The sequence below is a fragment of the Herpailurus yagouaroundi genome, unplaced genomic scaffold (assembly GCF_014898765.1).
Source record: "Herpailurus yagouaroundi ecotype Mexico unplaced genomic scaffold, PumYag 215, whole genome shotgun sequence".
Classification (NCBI taxonomy): Eukaryota; Metazoa; Chordata; class Mammalia; order Carnivora; family Felidae; genus Herpailurus; species Herpailurus yagouaroundi.
This window is the reverse complement of record NW_024412446.1, coordinates 8,072,748-8,089,627: the sequence shown is the minus strand read 5'-3', so window position 1 is coordinate 8,089,627 and position 16,880 is coordinate 8,072,748. Positions and strand designations below refer to the sequence as shown.

The window sequence follows — 16,880 nt, the reverse complement described above, 5'->3', positions numbered from 1 at the left end:
GTGGCTAAGTCAGTGAAGTGTACAACTTTGGCTCAGGTCATGGGTTTGTGGGTTTGAGTCTCATGTCTGGCTCTGTGCTGACCACTCAGAGCCTGGAGGCTGCTTCAGATTCTGTGTCTCCCTCTCTCTCTGCTCCTCCCCAGCTCGCACTCTCCAAAAAAATAAATAAACATTAAAAAAAAAATTAAAAAAAAAAAAGGAATTGTGGCATAAATGACATTACTTTTAAAATATGAGACTGAATTAAATGTACAAACGTATCACTATTTTTATTTGCATTTAAGCCAAATATTCTGTGAGCTAGAAAGTCAATGTATGATCTATATTTTATATATTAACATAAATATCAAAACAAAGTATAGCAATATTCTGTTACTCAAATCCACAAATTTTTTATCTAGAATACACTATTTATAAAACTAACACCTCCTGCAACAAAGCCAACATTATTAGGAGAGTTGTTTGAGGAGTTATTTTTTAATGGTTAGAGTGCAGACAATTTTCCTCATTAAGAACCTGTACAGGGATTTACCACCAACCAAGAATGTGGTAATGATAATAAAATACATATCAATTCAAACATTCAAGACAAAAGGACTTATTTTTACTTAAGCCAATAATGAATTTTGAAAATATATTAAAAAATACCCTCCCAACCACTGTTAACACACTCGTTTATGCTTTCACACAGCATGTTTCAGGAGTTTTCATTTTCTGTGCCTCCACAGGTCTTCCTACTGGGGCAGTTATCAATCATCTTCTTTCTCAATATATGTCTTTGCATTAACCCGTGCCATCTGCCTGGCCAGGTACCTATCTCTAGCCGACATTACAGTTTCTTCATTATTTCGCTTTGCAAACTTGTTCCCCACTTCATGTGGTCCCTCTTGTTCTTTGCCCATCTCTTGGTATTCCTCTGTGAGTCTATGTTTTGCTCCTACTGATGTTTCAGAACTGGAGGGTTTCTCTGGGTTTCTTTCTTCGTCCATGTTTCTCATTTTATTGGATTTTTCCTGGTCAAGAAACCTATCCTTTGCCCTAGAATTTGGGCTGCTTTCTTTTTTCTCTCGGTTTCTTTCTGAAGACTGAATACTTATTTCTCGTTGTTCTCTATGTCTGTACTTATCACTGTTTTCATATCTTTCTTTCCTTGCTTTCACATGCTCTTCTTTGCTTTTCTCTTCCTTCTCTCCTCCTTTCTCACTGTATTGATCATGATTATTTCGTTGTCTCTCTCTTTCTTGTTCTCTTGGGGAATATTTCTCCCTGTCTTTCTCCCTTTTCCAATCTCTGTCATTTCTTTCTCTTTGGTCTCTTCCCTTCAGTTTATCTTCTTGTTCATGCCTCTTCCAGTGGGAATCTCTATGGCTGGCTTCTCGGTGCCTATGGGAATCCTTCTTTTCTTTTCGGTAATCACGGTCATTGTAATAGTTCTCATGATCCCTGGATTGCCTCTCTTGGTGCTGATCTTCCCTTTTCTCATGAACTCTTGACTTGGACCTTTTTGTGTGGCATTTGGTACTATGCTCTCTTTCTTCACTAGAAGACCGTGAGTGGATTTGATTCCTCTGATGTTTAGAGTCACTCTTGGAGGTCTCTGTGACCCTCTCCCTTCTTGTGTTTGCTTTTTTATTTTCTTCCATTTCATCATCCTCACTGCTATTAGCATCAAAGTCGCTATCTGCATCTGGGTTTTCCTCTACTTGCACAACAGTTTGGAGAATGCATTTCTCATGTGGTATTCTGTTCTCTGAACTTACTTCATCAGAATAACCCCTTGATTTCTCTTCCTTTATTCCAGACCTTAAAAAAAGTAACATTTAAAAAATGCCACATTATCAATTGTAGTAAGCACATGAAATGTTCATATAATTTTTCTCAATACTTAAATTTAACTACTAAATGTGAAAAAGGTGCTATTTAGCTTATGACTATTGTAAACTAGTATTTTCTAACCATTCAGGATATTTTCAGAAAAAGGTAGAAGTGAAATAGAGAAAATTAGATTGCTGTATTGGACTGCTAGAACCTTCAGACAGGAGTCTGTACAAGGTTTTTGTTTTTGTTAAGCATGCCAATAATTGGGAAAAGTAAGATATATTCTGTATCTAAGTACTATTTTCATAATATGAAGTTCAAGTTACAGCTCTTTGTTGGATTTTTCTCTTTTTAAAAAATTTAATAATAGTCCTGGGAATAGATGAAGATAATTTTTTTTTATAGCAAAATGCTGGCAAAATCTAATTCTTAAGTATCACTAAATTATTTGTCTTATGATTAAAAAGGCATGAGCACCTCTCCCTTGGCACCTATCACAACAAAATGGGAATATATGAATCTACTCGATTACAATCAATAACACTAAAAATTGTTCATATCACCTACATTTTCCCAGCTGATAAATGTGGTTAATTTATCTACATTACTCACACATTCATTCTTACTAATCACTTAATAATTATACTAATAGAACAACAGTGGTTCTTTGGGAACTGGCAGCAGAACTATCTTCTAAAGGATTAATAGGAATTCTATTATTAGACTCTGAGAAAAGTACAATATTAAATGACATTATGGAGTTTCATGGCTGGCCTCACAACTGTTCCAGATGAAACTCTGACAGAAATTCTAATTCTCCATTCAAAATCTCTCTTCAAATATACTTTCTTAGACTCATAATTTTCATCAATTTTGTAATCAAACCTAGCAGTTGGCAGCAAAGGAGGTAGGGGTGGAAGTATAAATCTAATTCCTTCTCTTCACCTTTACTTCCATTCTCCTGCCTCTCTCCTTTTCCCAGCAACACAGACACAGATCCTCTAAACTGAATGTCTCTGTTCCAAAAACCATTTACTCAGATACAAGCTTAGGACAAATTCTCTTTTACCTTCAGCTATATACTTATGAGAGTCATTTAACCATTCCTACAATACTTTATAATTTTATTTTAAAAACCCTCCAATACTTTCTTTTTATACCGGTGCTAATGGAAATATGTACAGAAATAGTAATGTCCATATTTGTGCCATCTGCGGTAGCCACTAGCCATATGTGGCAACTGTATTTGAAATGTGGCTATTATAGCCAAAATTTTATATTTTAGTTATAATACATATATTTTTAATGTTTTATTTCTTTTTTGAGAGTGAGAGTGCAAGCGGGGGAGGGCCAAAGAGGACAGAGGATCTGAAGCAGGCTCCACGCTGAAAGCTGATAGCAGTGAGCCACATGTAAGGCTCAAACTCATGAACGTGAGCCAAAGTCAGACACTTAACTGACTGAGCCACCAAGGCGCCCCTCGATTTTATTTAAATAGCCCACATGTGACTACTAGCTACATATTAGAGTGCATTTCTAGCCCTAAATATGTGAATCTTACATTTTCTGGAGGCCATGTCCTATTTATGAAAATAAACTACTTCTTATGAACATACATGTAGGAATCCTGAAGAATAGAAATAATCTTGAACTAAATCTGTAAGTTTTTTTTTTTTTTTAATTTTTTTTTTCAACGTTTATTTATTTTTGCGACAGAGAGAGACAGAGCATGAATGGGGGAGGGGCAGAGAGAGAGGGAGACACAGAATCGGAAACAGGCTCCAGGCTCTGAGCCATCAGCCCAGAGCCTGACGCGGGGCTCGAACTCACGGACCGCAAGATCGTGACCTGGCTGAAGTCGGACGCTTAACCAACTGCGCCACCCAGGCGCCCCTTTAAATCTGTAAGTTTTTAATTAAGAAAGTGTAAATCCTTTGCAATTCAATCAGGTCAGGTTTGGCTGACAACACAACATGCAATGCTGCAATCTTCTATCTTTCAGAGGGTTAAAATAATCCTACAACCACAGATCATGAACAGAATTTTTCTTCTAAATATTCCATATGCCATGTCTCACCTGGCTTCACGAAAGCTGCATGTAGGTACTTCCTCTTCACCAACTGCTTGATTTAATAGGTGTCTATAAAATCCACTGAGATCTTTCTGCTTGGTTACATCCAAACGGGCTGAGAGGGAAAGCAAACATGAGAGGAATATATTCAACAAGGCACAACACAGTTCTGTTTTACAGGTGTAGAGTATGTAACATACAGTATGTAAACTGTAGACAGAGTTGGCAAACTATAGCCTGCAGACCAAATGTGGCCTACTGTTTTCATAAATATATTTTTGTTGGAATGTAGCCTTGTTCATTTGTTTATTAAGGCTGCTTTTGTATTAAAAGGCAGAACTGAGGAGCTCCAACAGAGATCATATGGTACACAAAACCTAAAATATTTACTTATCTGGTCCTTCACAGAAAATCTGCCAACTGATACTCTAGATGAACACTTAATACATCCTTAGAACATTAGACTTGATTTTCTTCTATTTAAAGTTGATGAGCATTTGTCAATTAAGCTATTTATATGTATACATTTTACTTAGACCTTGAGAAATGACCATGAGTAGAAAGGACTGAAGTAAAGCACTAAGACATTCTTTGGCTCCTGCACATCTTTTTCTTTTTTGAATTAATGTTATGCTTTTTCTAAATGCCCACCCAGTTAATGTTCCTTGAGTGGTATTACTCTAGTTTTCTAAAGCCAGAAAATATAACTAGGATTTAAATCTCAGTTTATATTGCTACTGACCAAGATTATGGTGTTATGATTTGTAATAAAAGTTCTTACATTTAGAATTTTTCTATGGCAATGACTCGTAATGGTCATAGTTTTAAACAACAAAATGAGATATATGAAAAGTCCAGTAGAAATAAGTTACTGAGAGTACAACTGTGTTTTTACTCATAATCTCTTCAACATTTTATAATACTACAAAACATCATATCTTATACCTTAAATCTATATACATAAATTAGGACCACCACATTATAACCTAGAAGTTCACGGACAGAGCAAATGGCTAAACCAATTTGCTGCTTCGGTTTCCTTCTACCCTTCTCCCTCTTCTATTTCACCTTCAAGTGCAGCAGCCCTTTTTTCTCTTTCTTCCTCTTCAGCTCTCTCTTGCAGTTTTTTCTTATAAGCAGATGTCACAAATGCCTCCTTATCATCAAACTCTCCCTTCTCCATCTCTCGTTCTCTCTGTATTTTCTTTTCCATTCTCTTTTCCTGTTCCTTTTTTCTGATCTCAACTGCTTTTAGTAAGTTGTGAATATACTTGGGCTAGGAGGAAAAATAAGATTATTTAGGGAAGAATCAAAAATAAAAATTAAAAAATATTGTTTTTATCATGAATTTATTAAGATAAAAATGGCTAGTCCAAATAGGCGGGACTGTCATCCTCTCAAAATTCAATATAAATTTACTAGCAAGAGTGAAACTAAAATTCTTTACAATAAAAATTTAAGTGTAAAACAAATTATTCAAACTGCTATTTTATTTTTTTTTATTTCAAATTAATTTTTCCACTGTGTTTTCACCCTTTTCACAGGTATTGTCTCAATACTTCAAGTAAGTGATTCAGAAGGTTCCTACTACTTTTTCCATTAGGTGAAATATGCTTATTTAAAAGAATAGCTTTAATTTTATACTACCACCCTACCTGCACATACTATAAGATGCAAAGATATCTGTCTGTGCTTATGAAAGACAAAAAGTGATAGAAAATGTGAACGTATTTCAAGCTCCCACTCTCAAGTATTTTTTTCAAACTAAAAATATGATCACATGTGCAGATGATTCTGTTACCAGCTAGAATGCAATAAAAAAATGAGTGAATGATAAAACACAAAAATATGAACAGGAACAGGAGTTACTAGTACAGAGACTTTCTAAGAAAAAAATTTCCAAAATGTGTGAAGGTTTTAAAGCAAAAAACACAACTTGTTGTTTTTATTGTTAGATAATTTACTCACTCCTGTTAGGATACTTTTAGTAGGGTTTCCTGGGTTCTAAATCAAACCTATATTATCTGCAAGTAGGGGCTCTTCTTCACATTTCAAATACCTAAAAGCTTTTTCTCAGATCATCCTCATGCTAAAATAAGATTAAGATATAAAATACAAGTCAAGGTCAAAGAAATTTATACTGTTCAGCTACAAACCTTTCGGTCTTTTCCCAAAAGCAATTTGGGATTATTTTCCTCCCTTTTTTTCTGCATTTCATCATAAATACTGTCATATTCATATACAGTGGAATCTTCTGCAAGGGCCTTCTGGATTTCTAGTTTGGTCTAAAACAAACAAACACATTTAAAAAATGAGCCACTTAATACATACCAAAGAAAGTCTTAAGTAATTTTTCTCAGAGAGGATCATGAATCATATATAGATCATAAAAATTCTATCAATCACATTTTAGACTGAAAATATAAATATCAGTCTGAAGCCAGGCTGCTTGGGTTTGAATCCCAGGCTCTATACTTAGCTACTCTGGGAAAGTATGTGTAATCTTTTTGTGCCTCAGTTTTCATCAAAAAAAATTGAGGATAATAATTGTATCTACCTTCCAAGTTGTTGTATTATCTATTTTATATAATTCATTCATACAGAATTTTTAAAAACAAACAACAAACAAAACCTCAAACCAAGAGGTTTTGGCTTGACAATAGCTACCTATCAAATATTGCATTTAATGATAACATTTAATAGCTTTTTCAATGAAATAGGGAGTAAAATAATGTTGCTATCATCAGTTCTGTGCACCTGAGGTTCAGATAAAAGAACAGAAAGAAAAAGAAAAAAATGTTGTCGAGCTATTAAAAATATGCCATTTCTGGTGGCTCAGGTCACAATCTCACAGTTTGAGTTTAAGCCCCATGTCAGGCTCTGTAATGACAGTGCAGAGCCTAGTTGGGATTCTCTCTCTCTCTCAGTCCTTCCCCTGCTTGAGCACGTGCTCTCTCTCAAAATAAATAAACATTTAAAAATAAATAAATAAATAAATAAATAAATAAAATATCCCATTTCTAAGAGCATTTTACCTTAGATTTAGTAAATGTAATTAAGTTAGTATTCTTTACAATAAAAGTTAGTTTTGTATTAAAGCAGAACACAAGAGCCCTTTCTCACAAATAGACATTAAAAAAAATTTAAAAAAAAAAGAAAAAAGTGGTTCTGGACAGCTAAGGTTAAAAATGAAAGTAGATTTGAGATTTATGCTTTAAGTAAGAAAAGATAACACAAAAATGTCAAAAGAACACAAGGGGCACCGGACTCAGTTGTTTAAGCATCTGTCTTTTGATGTTGGCTCAGGTCATGATCTCACGGTTCATGGGATAGAGCCCTGCAATAGGCTCTGTGCCAACAGTGCTGAGCCTGCTTGGGATTCTCTTTCTCCCTCTCTCTCTGCCCCTACACTGCTTACACACTCTCTCTTTCAAAATAAATAAACGTGAAAAAAAATTTTTTTAATATTTTAATTTATTTTTGAAGGAGAGAGAGAGAGAGGCAGACCATGAGCAGAGGAGGAGCAGAGAGAGAAGGAGACACAGAATCTGAAGCAGGCTCCAGGCTCCGAGCTGTCAGCACAGAGCCCGATGCGGGGCTCGAACCCACGAACCGTGAGATCATGACCTAAGCCAAAGTCGGATGCTTAACCGACTGAGCCACCCAGGTGCCCCCCTCAAAATTTTAAAGAACACCAGAACACTAGATGCCTACATTATGTTGGAGAAGTCATCAAATTCTCTGGAACTAATTCTCTCATTGATATGGTGAAGAAGTTGACTTCTAAAATTCTAACTCAAAGCACCTCAGCATTTATGTTTAAAAAACAATCAGTTTTTTATGTGTGCATTAAACCATCTTGAGGATGCTGAGTTACATTTCCACTATGAAACTAAGATATTACCTTAATATTACTAAATACATAATTCTGTGCCCATTCCCCAGGGTGGCAGTAAACATAGTGGCTAAAAGCATGGGCTCTGCAATTTCAATGCCTGGGTTTGAACTAACTATGAGACCTCATAAAAGTCACATATATCTTTTTGCCTTCATGTCCATCAACTACAAAATGGAGATTATAAGAGCATTTATCTCATAGGATTATTTTAAGAATTAAAGAGAATTCTCAAGAAGTGGTTGCCATAATGTCTGGCACATTAAAAAGTGCTTAACAAATTTATCGTTATGCAGAATTCCAGTTGGACAAGGAACAAACAGATGACAAACATTAAAGGAAATGTGAAGGAGAAGAGACTTCTACTACTCCTACTACTAGAGACTTCTCTTCTACTAGGCTTGCCTCATCCCTGAACACAGCTAGATAAATATCAAATCATTTTGAACACCCAAGAGATGAATCTGAGGACTAAGAAAAAATGCACTAGACATGAAAAAATTGCCACAATGTTGAATTTAGGAGCTGTGGAGAGTTGATTTGGGGGACAGAAGAGCTGTGGGTGCTGTGATGGGGAGGGAGCCCTGAATGCAGAGAGAGATCAAAACATATCTACGATCCAGCTTCTTTTTTTCTTCTTTTTGTCCTTGACAATATGACAACACAGAGGAATTCACCCCAAAAGAAGGAACAGGAAGAAATAACAGCCAGGGATTCAATCAATACAGATACAAGTAAGATGTCTGAACTAGAATTTAAAACAATAATTATAAGGATACTAGCTGGGCTTGAAAAAGCATAGAAGACACTAGAGAATCCCTTACTGCAGAGACAAAAGAAGTAAAAACTGGTGAGGCTGAAATTAAAAATGCTATAACCAAGATGCAAACCTGAATGGATGCCATGACAATGAGGATGGATGAAGCAGAGGAACGAATCAGTGACATAAAAGATAAAATTATGGAATATAATGAAGCTGAAGAGGGAAAGAAAGGTATTGGATCACAAATGTTGACTTAGGGTACTCAAGGACTCCTTAAAGCTTAATAAGATTCCTATCATAGGAGTCCCAGAAGATAAAGAAAGAGAAAAGGGGGCAGGTTTATTTGAGCAAATTAGAGCTGAAAATTTCCCTAACCTGGCAAAGGAAACAGACATAGAAATTCAAAAAGCAAAAAGAACTCCCATTAAATTCAACAAAAGCCAACCATCACCAAGGCATATCATAGTCAAATTCACAAAATACACAGACAAGTGAAGAATCCTAAAAGCAACAAGGGCAAAAAAGTTCTTAACCTATGAGGGAAGACAGATAAGTTTCATAGCAGATCTGTCCACAGAAGCTCGGTAGGCCAGAAGGCAGTGGCATGATATATTTAATGTGCTGAATGGGAAAAAATATGTAGCCAAGAATACTTTATCCAAGGAGGGTGCCATTCAGAATAGAATGAGACATAAACAGGTTCCCAGACAAACAAAAACTCATGGAGTCCATGACCACAAAAACAGCCCTGGAAGAAAATATTAAAGGTTGGGACTCCTTGAGGGGGGAAAAAGCAATAAAGACTAGAAAAGAACACAGAACATCACATACTGGGTCATGAATCAGGCCTCAACAAGCACAAAAAGATTGAGATCATACCATGTATATTTTCGGACCACAACACTATGAAACTTGAAGTCAACCACAAGAAAAATCTGGAAAAACCACAAATACATGAAGGTTAAAGAACATTCTACTAATGAATGAATGCAGGGGGGAGGGAGGGGGAGTGGATGGTGGGGGGTCTGGATGGCTCAGTCTGTTGAGTGTCTGACTTCAGCTCAGGTCATGATCTCATAGCTCATGAGTTCGAGCCCCATATCAGGCTCTGTGCAGATAGCTCAGAGCCTGGAGCCTGCTTCGGATTCTGTGTCTCCCTCTCTCTCTGCCCCTCCCCCACTCATGCTCTGTCTCTCTCTCTCTCTCAAAAATAAACACTTAAAAAATAAAAAAAAAAAAAAAAGAATGGGTTAACCAGGAAATTAAAGAAGAAATTAAAAAGTACATGCAAGCAAATGAAAATGAAAACATGATAGTCCAAAACCTTTGGAATACAACAAAGGCAATCCTAAGAGGGAAGTATATTGCAACACAGGCCTATCTCAAGAAGCAAGAAAAGTCTTAAATACATAACCTAACTTCACACCTAAAGGAACTAGAAAAGGAACATCAAATAAAGCCTAAAGCCAGCAGAAGAAGGGAAATAATAAAGATTAGAGCAGAAATAAATGAAACAAAAATAAAACAGGAGAACAGATCAACAAAGCTAAGAACTGATTCTTTGGAGAATAAAATTGATAAACCTCTAGCCAGACTTAATAAAAAGAAAAGAGAAAGGAACCATATAAATAAAATCACAAATGAAAGAGGGAGAGATCACAACCAACTCCACAGAAATACCATAGATTTTAAGAATATACCATGAAAAATCATATGCCAACAAACTGGGCAATCTGGAGAACTGGAGAAGCTCCTAGAAACATATAAACTACCAGAATTGAAACAAGAAATAGACAATTTGAATAGACCCATAACTAGCAAAGAAGTGGAATCAGTAATCAGAAATCTCCCAACTAAAGTCCAGGGCCAGATGGCTTCCCAGGGGAATTCTACCAAACATTTAAAGAGTTAATACCTATTCTTCTCAAACTGTTCCAAAAATATAACAATGAAAAGAAACTTCCAAACTCATTCTACAAGGCCAGCATTACCTTGACTCCAAAATCAGACAAAGACCCCACTAAAAAGACGAATTACAGGCCAATATTTCTGATGAACATGGATGTAAAAGTTCTTAATAAGATACTAACAAATCGAATCCATCAGTATTTGCAAATCAATCAATGTGATACATTAATAAAAGGATAGGAACTATATGATCCTATCAATAGATGCAGAAAAAGCACTCATTCTTGATAAAACCCTCAAGAAAGTAGGCATAGATGGAACATATGCAAACATCATAAAAGCCATATACAAAAGACCCACAGTTACCCCATCTTCAATGGGGAAAAACTGAGAGCTTTTCCCCTATGATCAGAACAAGACAGGGATGTCCACTCTCACCATTACTATTTAACATAGTACTGGAAGTCTTAGCCTTGGCAACCAGACAACAAAAAGAAATAAAAGGCATCCAAACAGGCAAGGAAGAAGTCAAAGTTTCACTATTCGCAGATGACATGATACTCTATGTAGAAAACCTGAAAGACTCCAACAAAAAAATTGCTAGAACTAATATGTGAATTCAGCAACGTTGCAGGATATAAAATCAATGAACAGAATTCAGTTGTATTTCTATATACCAATAATGAAGCAACATAAAGAGATATCAAGGAATTGGTCCCTTCTATAATTGCACCAAAACCAATAAGGAATATTTTGGAATACAACTAACCAGAGAAGTAAAAGATCTCTACTCTGGAACCATAGAATACTTGTAAAAGAAATTGAAGATGACACAAAGAAATGGAAAAACATTCCATGCTCATGGATTGAAAAAACAAACACTGTTAAAATGTCTATACTACCCAATGCAATCTACACATTTAATACAATCCCTATCAAAATACTACCAGCATTTTTCACAGAGCTAGAACAAACAATCCTAAAATTTGTATGGAACCACAAAAGACCCTGAATAGCCAAAGCAATCCTGAAAAAGAAAAGCAAAGCTGGAGGTATCGTAATTCTGGACTTCAAGCTACATTACAAAGCTATAGTCATCAAGGCAGTACACACAACACAAACACAAAAACAAACACATAGATCAATGAAAATAAGACCCAGAAATGGATCCACAACTACATGGTCAACTAATTGTTTCATAAAGCAGGGAAGAATATCCAATGGAAAAAGGTCTCCTCAATAAATGGTGTTGTGAAAACTGGATGGTGACTGGCAGAAGAATGAAACTGGACTACTTCTTACACCATACACAAAAATAAATTCAAATGGATGAAAGACCTAAATGTGAGACAGGAAACCATCAAAATCCTACAGGAGAACACAGGCAGCAACCTCTTTGACCTCAGCCAGAGCAACTTCTTACTAGAAGTTGCCAATGGCAAGGGAAACAAAATCAAAACTGAACTACTGAGACTTCATCAAAATAAAAAGCTTCTGCACAGTGAAGGAAAACAATCAACAAAACTTAAAGGGCAACCTGAAGAATGGGAGAAGACATATCTAATAAAAGGTTAGTATTCAAAGTCTATAAAGAACTTATCAAACTCAACACTTAAAAAACAAATAATCCATTTAAGAAATGGGCAGAAGACACGAATAGACATTTTTCCAAAGATATCCAAATGGTTGACACATGAAAAGATGCTCAACATCACTCATTATCAGAGAAATACAAATCAAAAACCACAATGAGATACCACCTCACACCTATGAGAATGGCTAAAATTAACAACACAGGAAACAATAAGAGTTGGTGAGGATGCAGAGTAAGGGTTCATCTTGCACTGCTGGTAGGAATGCAAACTGGTGCAGCCACTCTGGAACACAGTATGAAGGTTCCTTAAAAAGTTAAAAATAGAACTACTCTGTGACCCAGCAATTGTACTACTAGGTATTTACCCAAAGGATACAAAACTACAGATTTGAAGGGGTACGTGCACCCCAATGTCCATAGCATTATCAACAGTCAAATTATGGAAAGAGCCCAAATGTCTATTGACTGATGAATGGATAAACATGTGGTATATACATATACAATGGATATTACTCAGCCATCAAAAGGAATGAAATCTTGCCATTTGCAATGATGTGGATGGAACTAAAGTGTATTATCCTAAGCGAAATAAGTCACTCAGAGTACCATGATTTCACTCCTATGTGGAATTTAAGAAAAAACAAAAACAAAAAACAGATGAACACACGGAAGGGGGAAAAACAAAAGAAAGGGAAACATACCATAACAGACTCTATGATACAGAACTGAGGGTTGATGGAGGATGATGGGTGGGGGAATGGGCTAAATGGGTGATGGGTATTAAGGAAAGAGCTAATCATTTTGAGCACTGGGTGTTGTATGTAAGTGATGAGTCACTGAAGTCTACTCCTGAAAATAACTTTACACTATATTAACTAACTGGAATTTAAATAAAAATTTAAAATAAATATATAAATTTTGTTGCAACAAGATATAGCTAAAGAACTGTCACAGAGGGGCACTTGGGTATCTTAGTTGGTTGAGCATCCAACTTTGGTTCAGTCACGATCTCACAGTTTGTGAGTTCGAGCCCCACGTCAGGCTCTGTGCTAACAGCTCAGAGCCTGTAGCCTGCTTCAGATTCTGTGTCCCCCCACCCACCCCCGTTCCTCTCCCACTCACACTCTCTCTCTCAAAAATAAATAAACACTAAAAAAACAAACAAAAAACCGTTACAGTTTCTCACCTATATAACCATATATAAATAGCTATTAATTCACTAAAAGATTTACTTACTAGTACTGAACTACTAAAAATTTTATAGGGATAATAAACAATGGTATAAAATGGTTGCTAATATACATACAAGAGCTGATATTTGATGTATGCAGGTTGAAACTGCTAAAATAACCAACAAATACTGACTAGAGGGTGTTATGTTTTCTCCTGTATTGATACGGAACAAATACATTAAAACACATTTTTTTTTTAACATTTATTCATTTTTGAGAGACAGAGTACGGGGGTGGAGGGGCGAGAGAGAGAGAGAGAGAGAGAGAGAGAGAGAGACAGAATCTGAAGCAGGCTCCAGGCTATGAGCTGTCAGCACAGAGCCTGTCACAGGGCTTGAACTCACAGACTGAGAGACCATGACCTGAGCTGAAGTAGGACGTTTAAATGATCGAGCCACCCAGGCACCCCTGGAACAAATACATTTAGATGAGTACTTGTCATTCAAGGATATTTAATCAATCTTGATTCAAATGTTACTACTGACATTGCAAAATATGAGAAATTGTCAAGTGGATGGAGCAAATTGAACCCTATTCCTTACAATTTAACAGTTCCACATGTACATTATAATGAATACCCCATGACTAAACTATAACAATGGATTAAAAAAAAAAAAAATATATATATATATATGAAAGTCTCTTAAATCAATAATATAACCCCCAATGTACTACACATGTAGAATAAAAATAATTTTTTTTTTGAGAGAGAGCACAGGAATGGGGGAAAGAGGCAGAGGAAGAGACAGAAAGGGAAAATATCTTAAGCAGCAGGCTCCATGCTCAGTGCAGAGCCGAATGAAGGGCTTGATTCCACAACCCTGGGATCATGAGTTGAGCCGAAATCAGTCAGACACTTAACTGACTGAACCACCTTGGCGCACCTGAAGTTTCAGATTTCTTAATCAGGACCACAGGCAAGTTTGCGAGAATTTTAAAAATATAATGTATGTATTAAAAAAAAGTCCTTGTAAATAAATACTATAGAATGCCATATAAATATAAGGCTCTAGGCAAGTCTATCGAAAATTACTAGATATTCCCCATTCTTAGAGAATTTCAGATTATAAAATCATGAAATTACTTCAGTGTGAAAAGACTTTTTTTAAGTAAGCTCATTAATAAGAATTATTAAACCACATAATCCACTATAAGACTACTGAGTCATCTGAAAGCAGAAATGGGTTTAATCTACAACACAGCAATGAAGAGCTAATTCTTCACTGTGCTTTGCTTTTAAGATTTATCACAAAAACCTGAAATCTATTATGAATCAAGAAATATCCTAAACATTTTCAGAAAACAAGGGTCAAGATAAAAATTTTTTTAAACATTTACTTATTTTTGAGAGAGAGAGAGAGAGAGAGAGAGACAGAGCACGACGAGCAGGGGAGGGGCAGAGAGAGGGAGACACAATCCGAAGCAGGCTCCAGGCTCTGAGCTGTCAGCACAGAACCCTGACGTGGGGCTCAAACTCACGAACTGTGAGATCATGACCTGAGCTGAAGTCAGATGCTTAACCGACTGAGCCACCCAGGTGCCCCTACATAAAATTATTTCTTTATATATGTTCAGTCTCAAGACCTAGATAACCAGAACTTATACTTAAAAAAAAAACATGAGCTGAAATACTTCACCAAACACATTTAATTCACTCAGTCACCTTACCTGTTTCATTGCTTGCTTCTTAGCAGCTTCCCTCTGAAGGCTTTCACTCACGGAGGTCTATAAAACATAAAAAATACTGTCATTGTTTAAAACTAATTTAAAATTTCGTTTCTAGTATTCTGGTTGGCAGCCAGTTCCTTACCCATAGTTAAAAACAGAAAAAATTATGAAAAAATATTATGAACTAAATTAACATTTTCAAGGTCTTTTACCTAAACCTTAGGAAACAAATGAATTATAAATTATGAGAACAGGCTGTAACATGTAAGAGAAAATAGAGTGGTACAGGAAAAAATGAGGTAACATGGCTTTTTATTCCCAACTTCACCACTAAGGCATTCAATCTCTAACAGATTTCAATTTATTTTGTCTGTACATGTGAGTGTGTGTGTGAGTGTGCATGCATTGGGTAGGAGAACACTGGTCCCTTGCAACACGAAAGTGGTATGATTCCCAGCAACAAAAAGCACATTCTTTTAATATTCACCATTGAATAATAGTATCAAGTTCTTGGCATATGTTAAGGCTTAGGGGCTGCCAGAACTATCTGTGGCTATAATCATTCAATAAATATGTACTGAAAAGCCTACATATCAGACACTGTTCTAGCTTCTGCAGATAGCAAGGAAAACAAGAACAGTCTCTATCTCTGAGAGATAAATGGTTTGAAAGGGAAGAAAAAGTGACTAAAGAGATAATTAGAACATAGATGTGACAAGCTATAAAGTGACTAAAAAAAAAGCCTGTGGGAGCACAGAATCAAGAAAGCCTTCCTAAAAGAGACAGGACATTAAACCTGAACCAAAAAAGAATTTAAGAGAAGGCAAGAGGTATTTACTAATCACATGGGCAAAAGCAAACATTTACAGCTAAGAAAGGAAATATAATTAAAATACTTAAAAAATGTTTTCTTAAAAGGATAAGGCTTTGTAAATATACTAACCAACTTCGAAATGTATACTTTAAAAGTGTGAGTTTTATGGTATGTGAATTTTATATTAAAATAAGGCTGGGTGGCTCAGTCGGTTAAGTGTCCAACTTCGGCTCAGGTCATGATCTTATGAGTTCGTGAGTTCGAGCCCCACATTGGGCTCTGTGCTGACAGCTCGGAGCCTGGAGTCTGCTTTGGATTCTGTGTCTCCTTCTCTCTATGCCCCTCCCCCACTCGTGCTCTGTCTCTCTCTCTCAAAAATAAATAAATGTAAAAAAAAAAATTAAAAAAATAAGGCTACTGATTGAGTTTATCTCTTAATGAAAAGTATAACCCCCAGCCTCAGGACTATACTTCTCTAGCATATTGACATTTGCTGCTTTCAGCTGTGTAGTATCAGTTGGTGCCTCCTTTGTTTACCATGGCAACAAACAGAACAAAATAAATAAACCTAATTCTAGTTCCCTAGAGCCATGGAGATAAATAAAGTTAATACACAAATGCCATACAAGTAATAGAACACACACTTATTACAAGAATTGTACAGGCAAAGAACTAAGGACATTTTAGGTGACGGTGAATTGACTACAACTAGAGAAAAAGAGATCAATAACAAAAACAATAGTAGCTAACATTTACCAAGCCAGGTGCCATGCTAGGTGGATTACTTGTGTATTACATGTATTATTAATTTAATACAAATTTGTTATGTGATACAACACATTTTTACTCATTAGAATACCAATGTTAAATATTAAAATGTTAAATGTACTAATAAGCATAACTCATAAATTCTTTCCAATCTATTTTTAATGTCTCAGTCTTTCTAAGTGTAAATTAAATGTTTCTTAATCATTGACTTAGTAATGTCTTTAGGATTGACTAGAAGATTAAGTGTCCAAATGCAATCAACTTCTTTGATTGCTTTTATTATATTATTTTTTCTTATCTCTCCTCCAGCCGTTCACAACTCATCTGCTGTCGCTTTCAGTGTGGTTGC

The 16,880-nt window shown here is 35.8% G+C and overlaps 1 protein-coding gene across 4 annotated transcripts in view; it reads right to left on the bottom strand.

Moving 5' to 3' along the window:
- Positions 1-243: 243 nt before the first annotated feature.
- The window catches only part of NSRP1 (nuclear speckle splicing regulatory protein 1), a 60,883-nt gene continuing 44,246 nt past the window's right edge, over positions 244-16,880 (bottom strand). For all 4 annotated transcript variants that reach the window (XM_040455435.1, XM_040455437.1, XM_040455436.1 and 1 more), the window contains 5 exons: positions 14,950-15,006; positions 6,046-6,174; positions 4,958-5,165; positions 3,896-4,004; positions 244-1,803 (listed from right to left, as the gene is read on the bottom strand). In XM_040455435.1, coding sequence (XP_040311369.1) covers positions 750-1,803; positions 3,896-4,004; positions 4,958-5,165; positions 6,046-6,174; positions 14,950-15,006 — 1,557 coding nt within the window. In that variant the 3' untranslated portion in view covers positions 244-749. The remainder of the gene's footprint in view (positions 1,804-3,895; positions 4,005-4,957; positions 5,166-6,045; positions 6,175-14,949; positions 15,007-16,880) is intronic.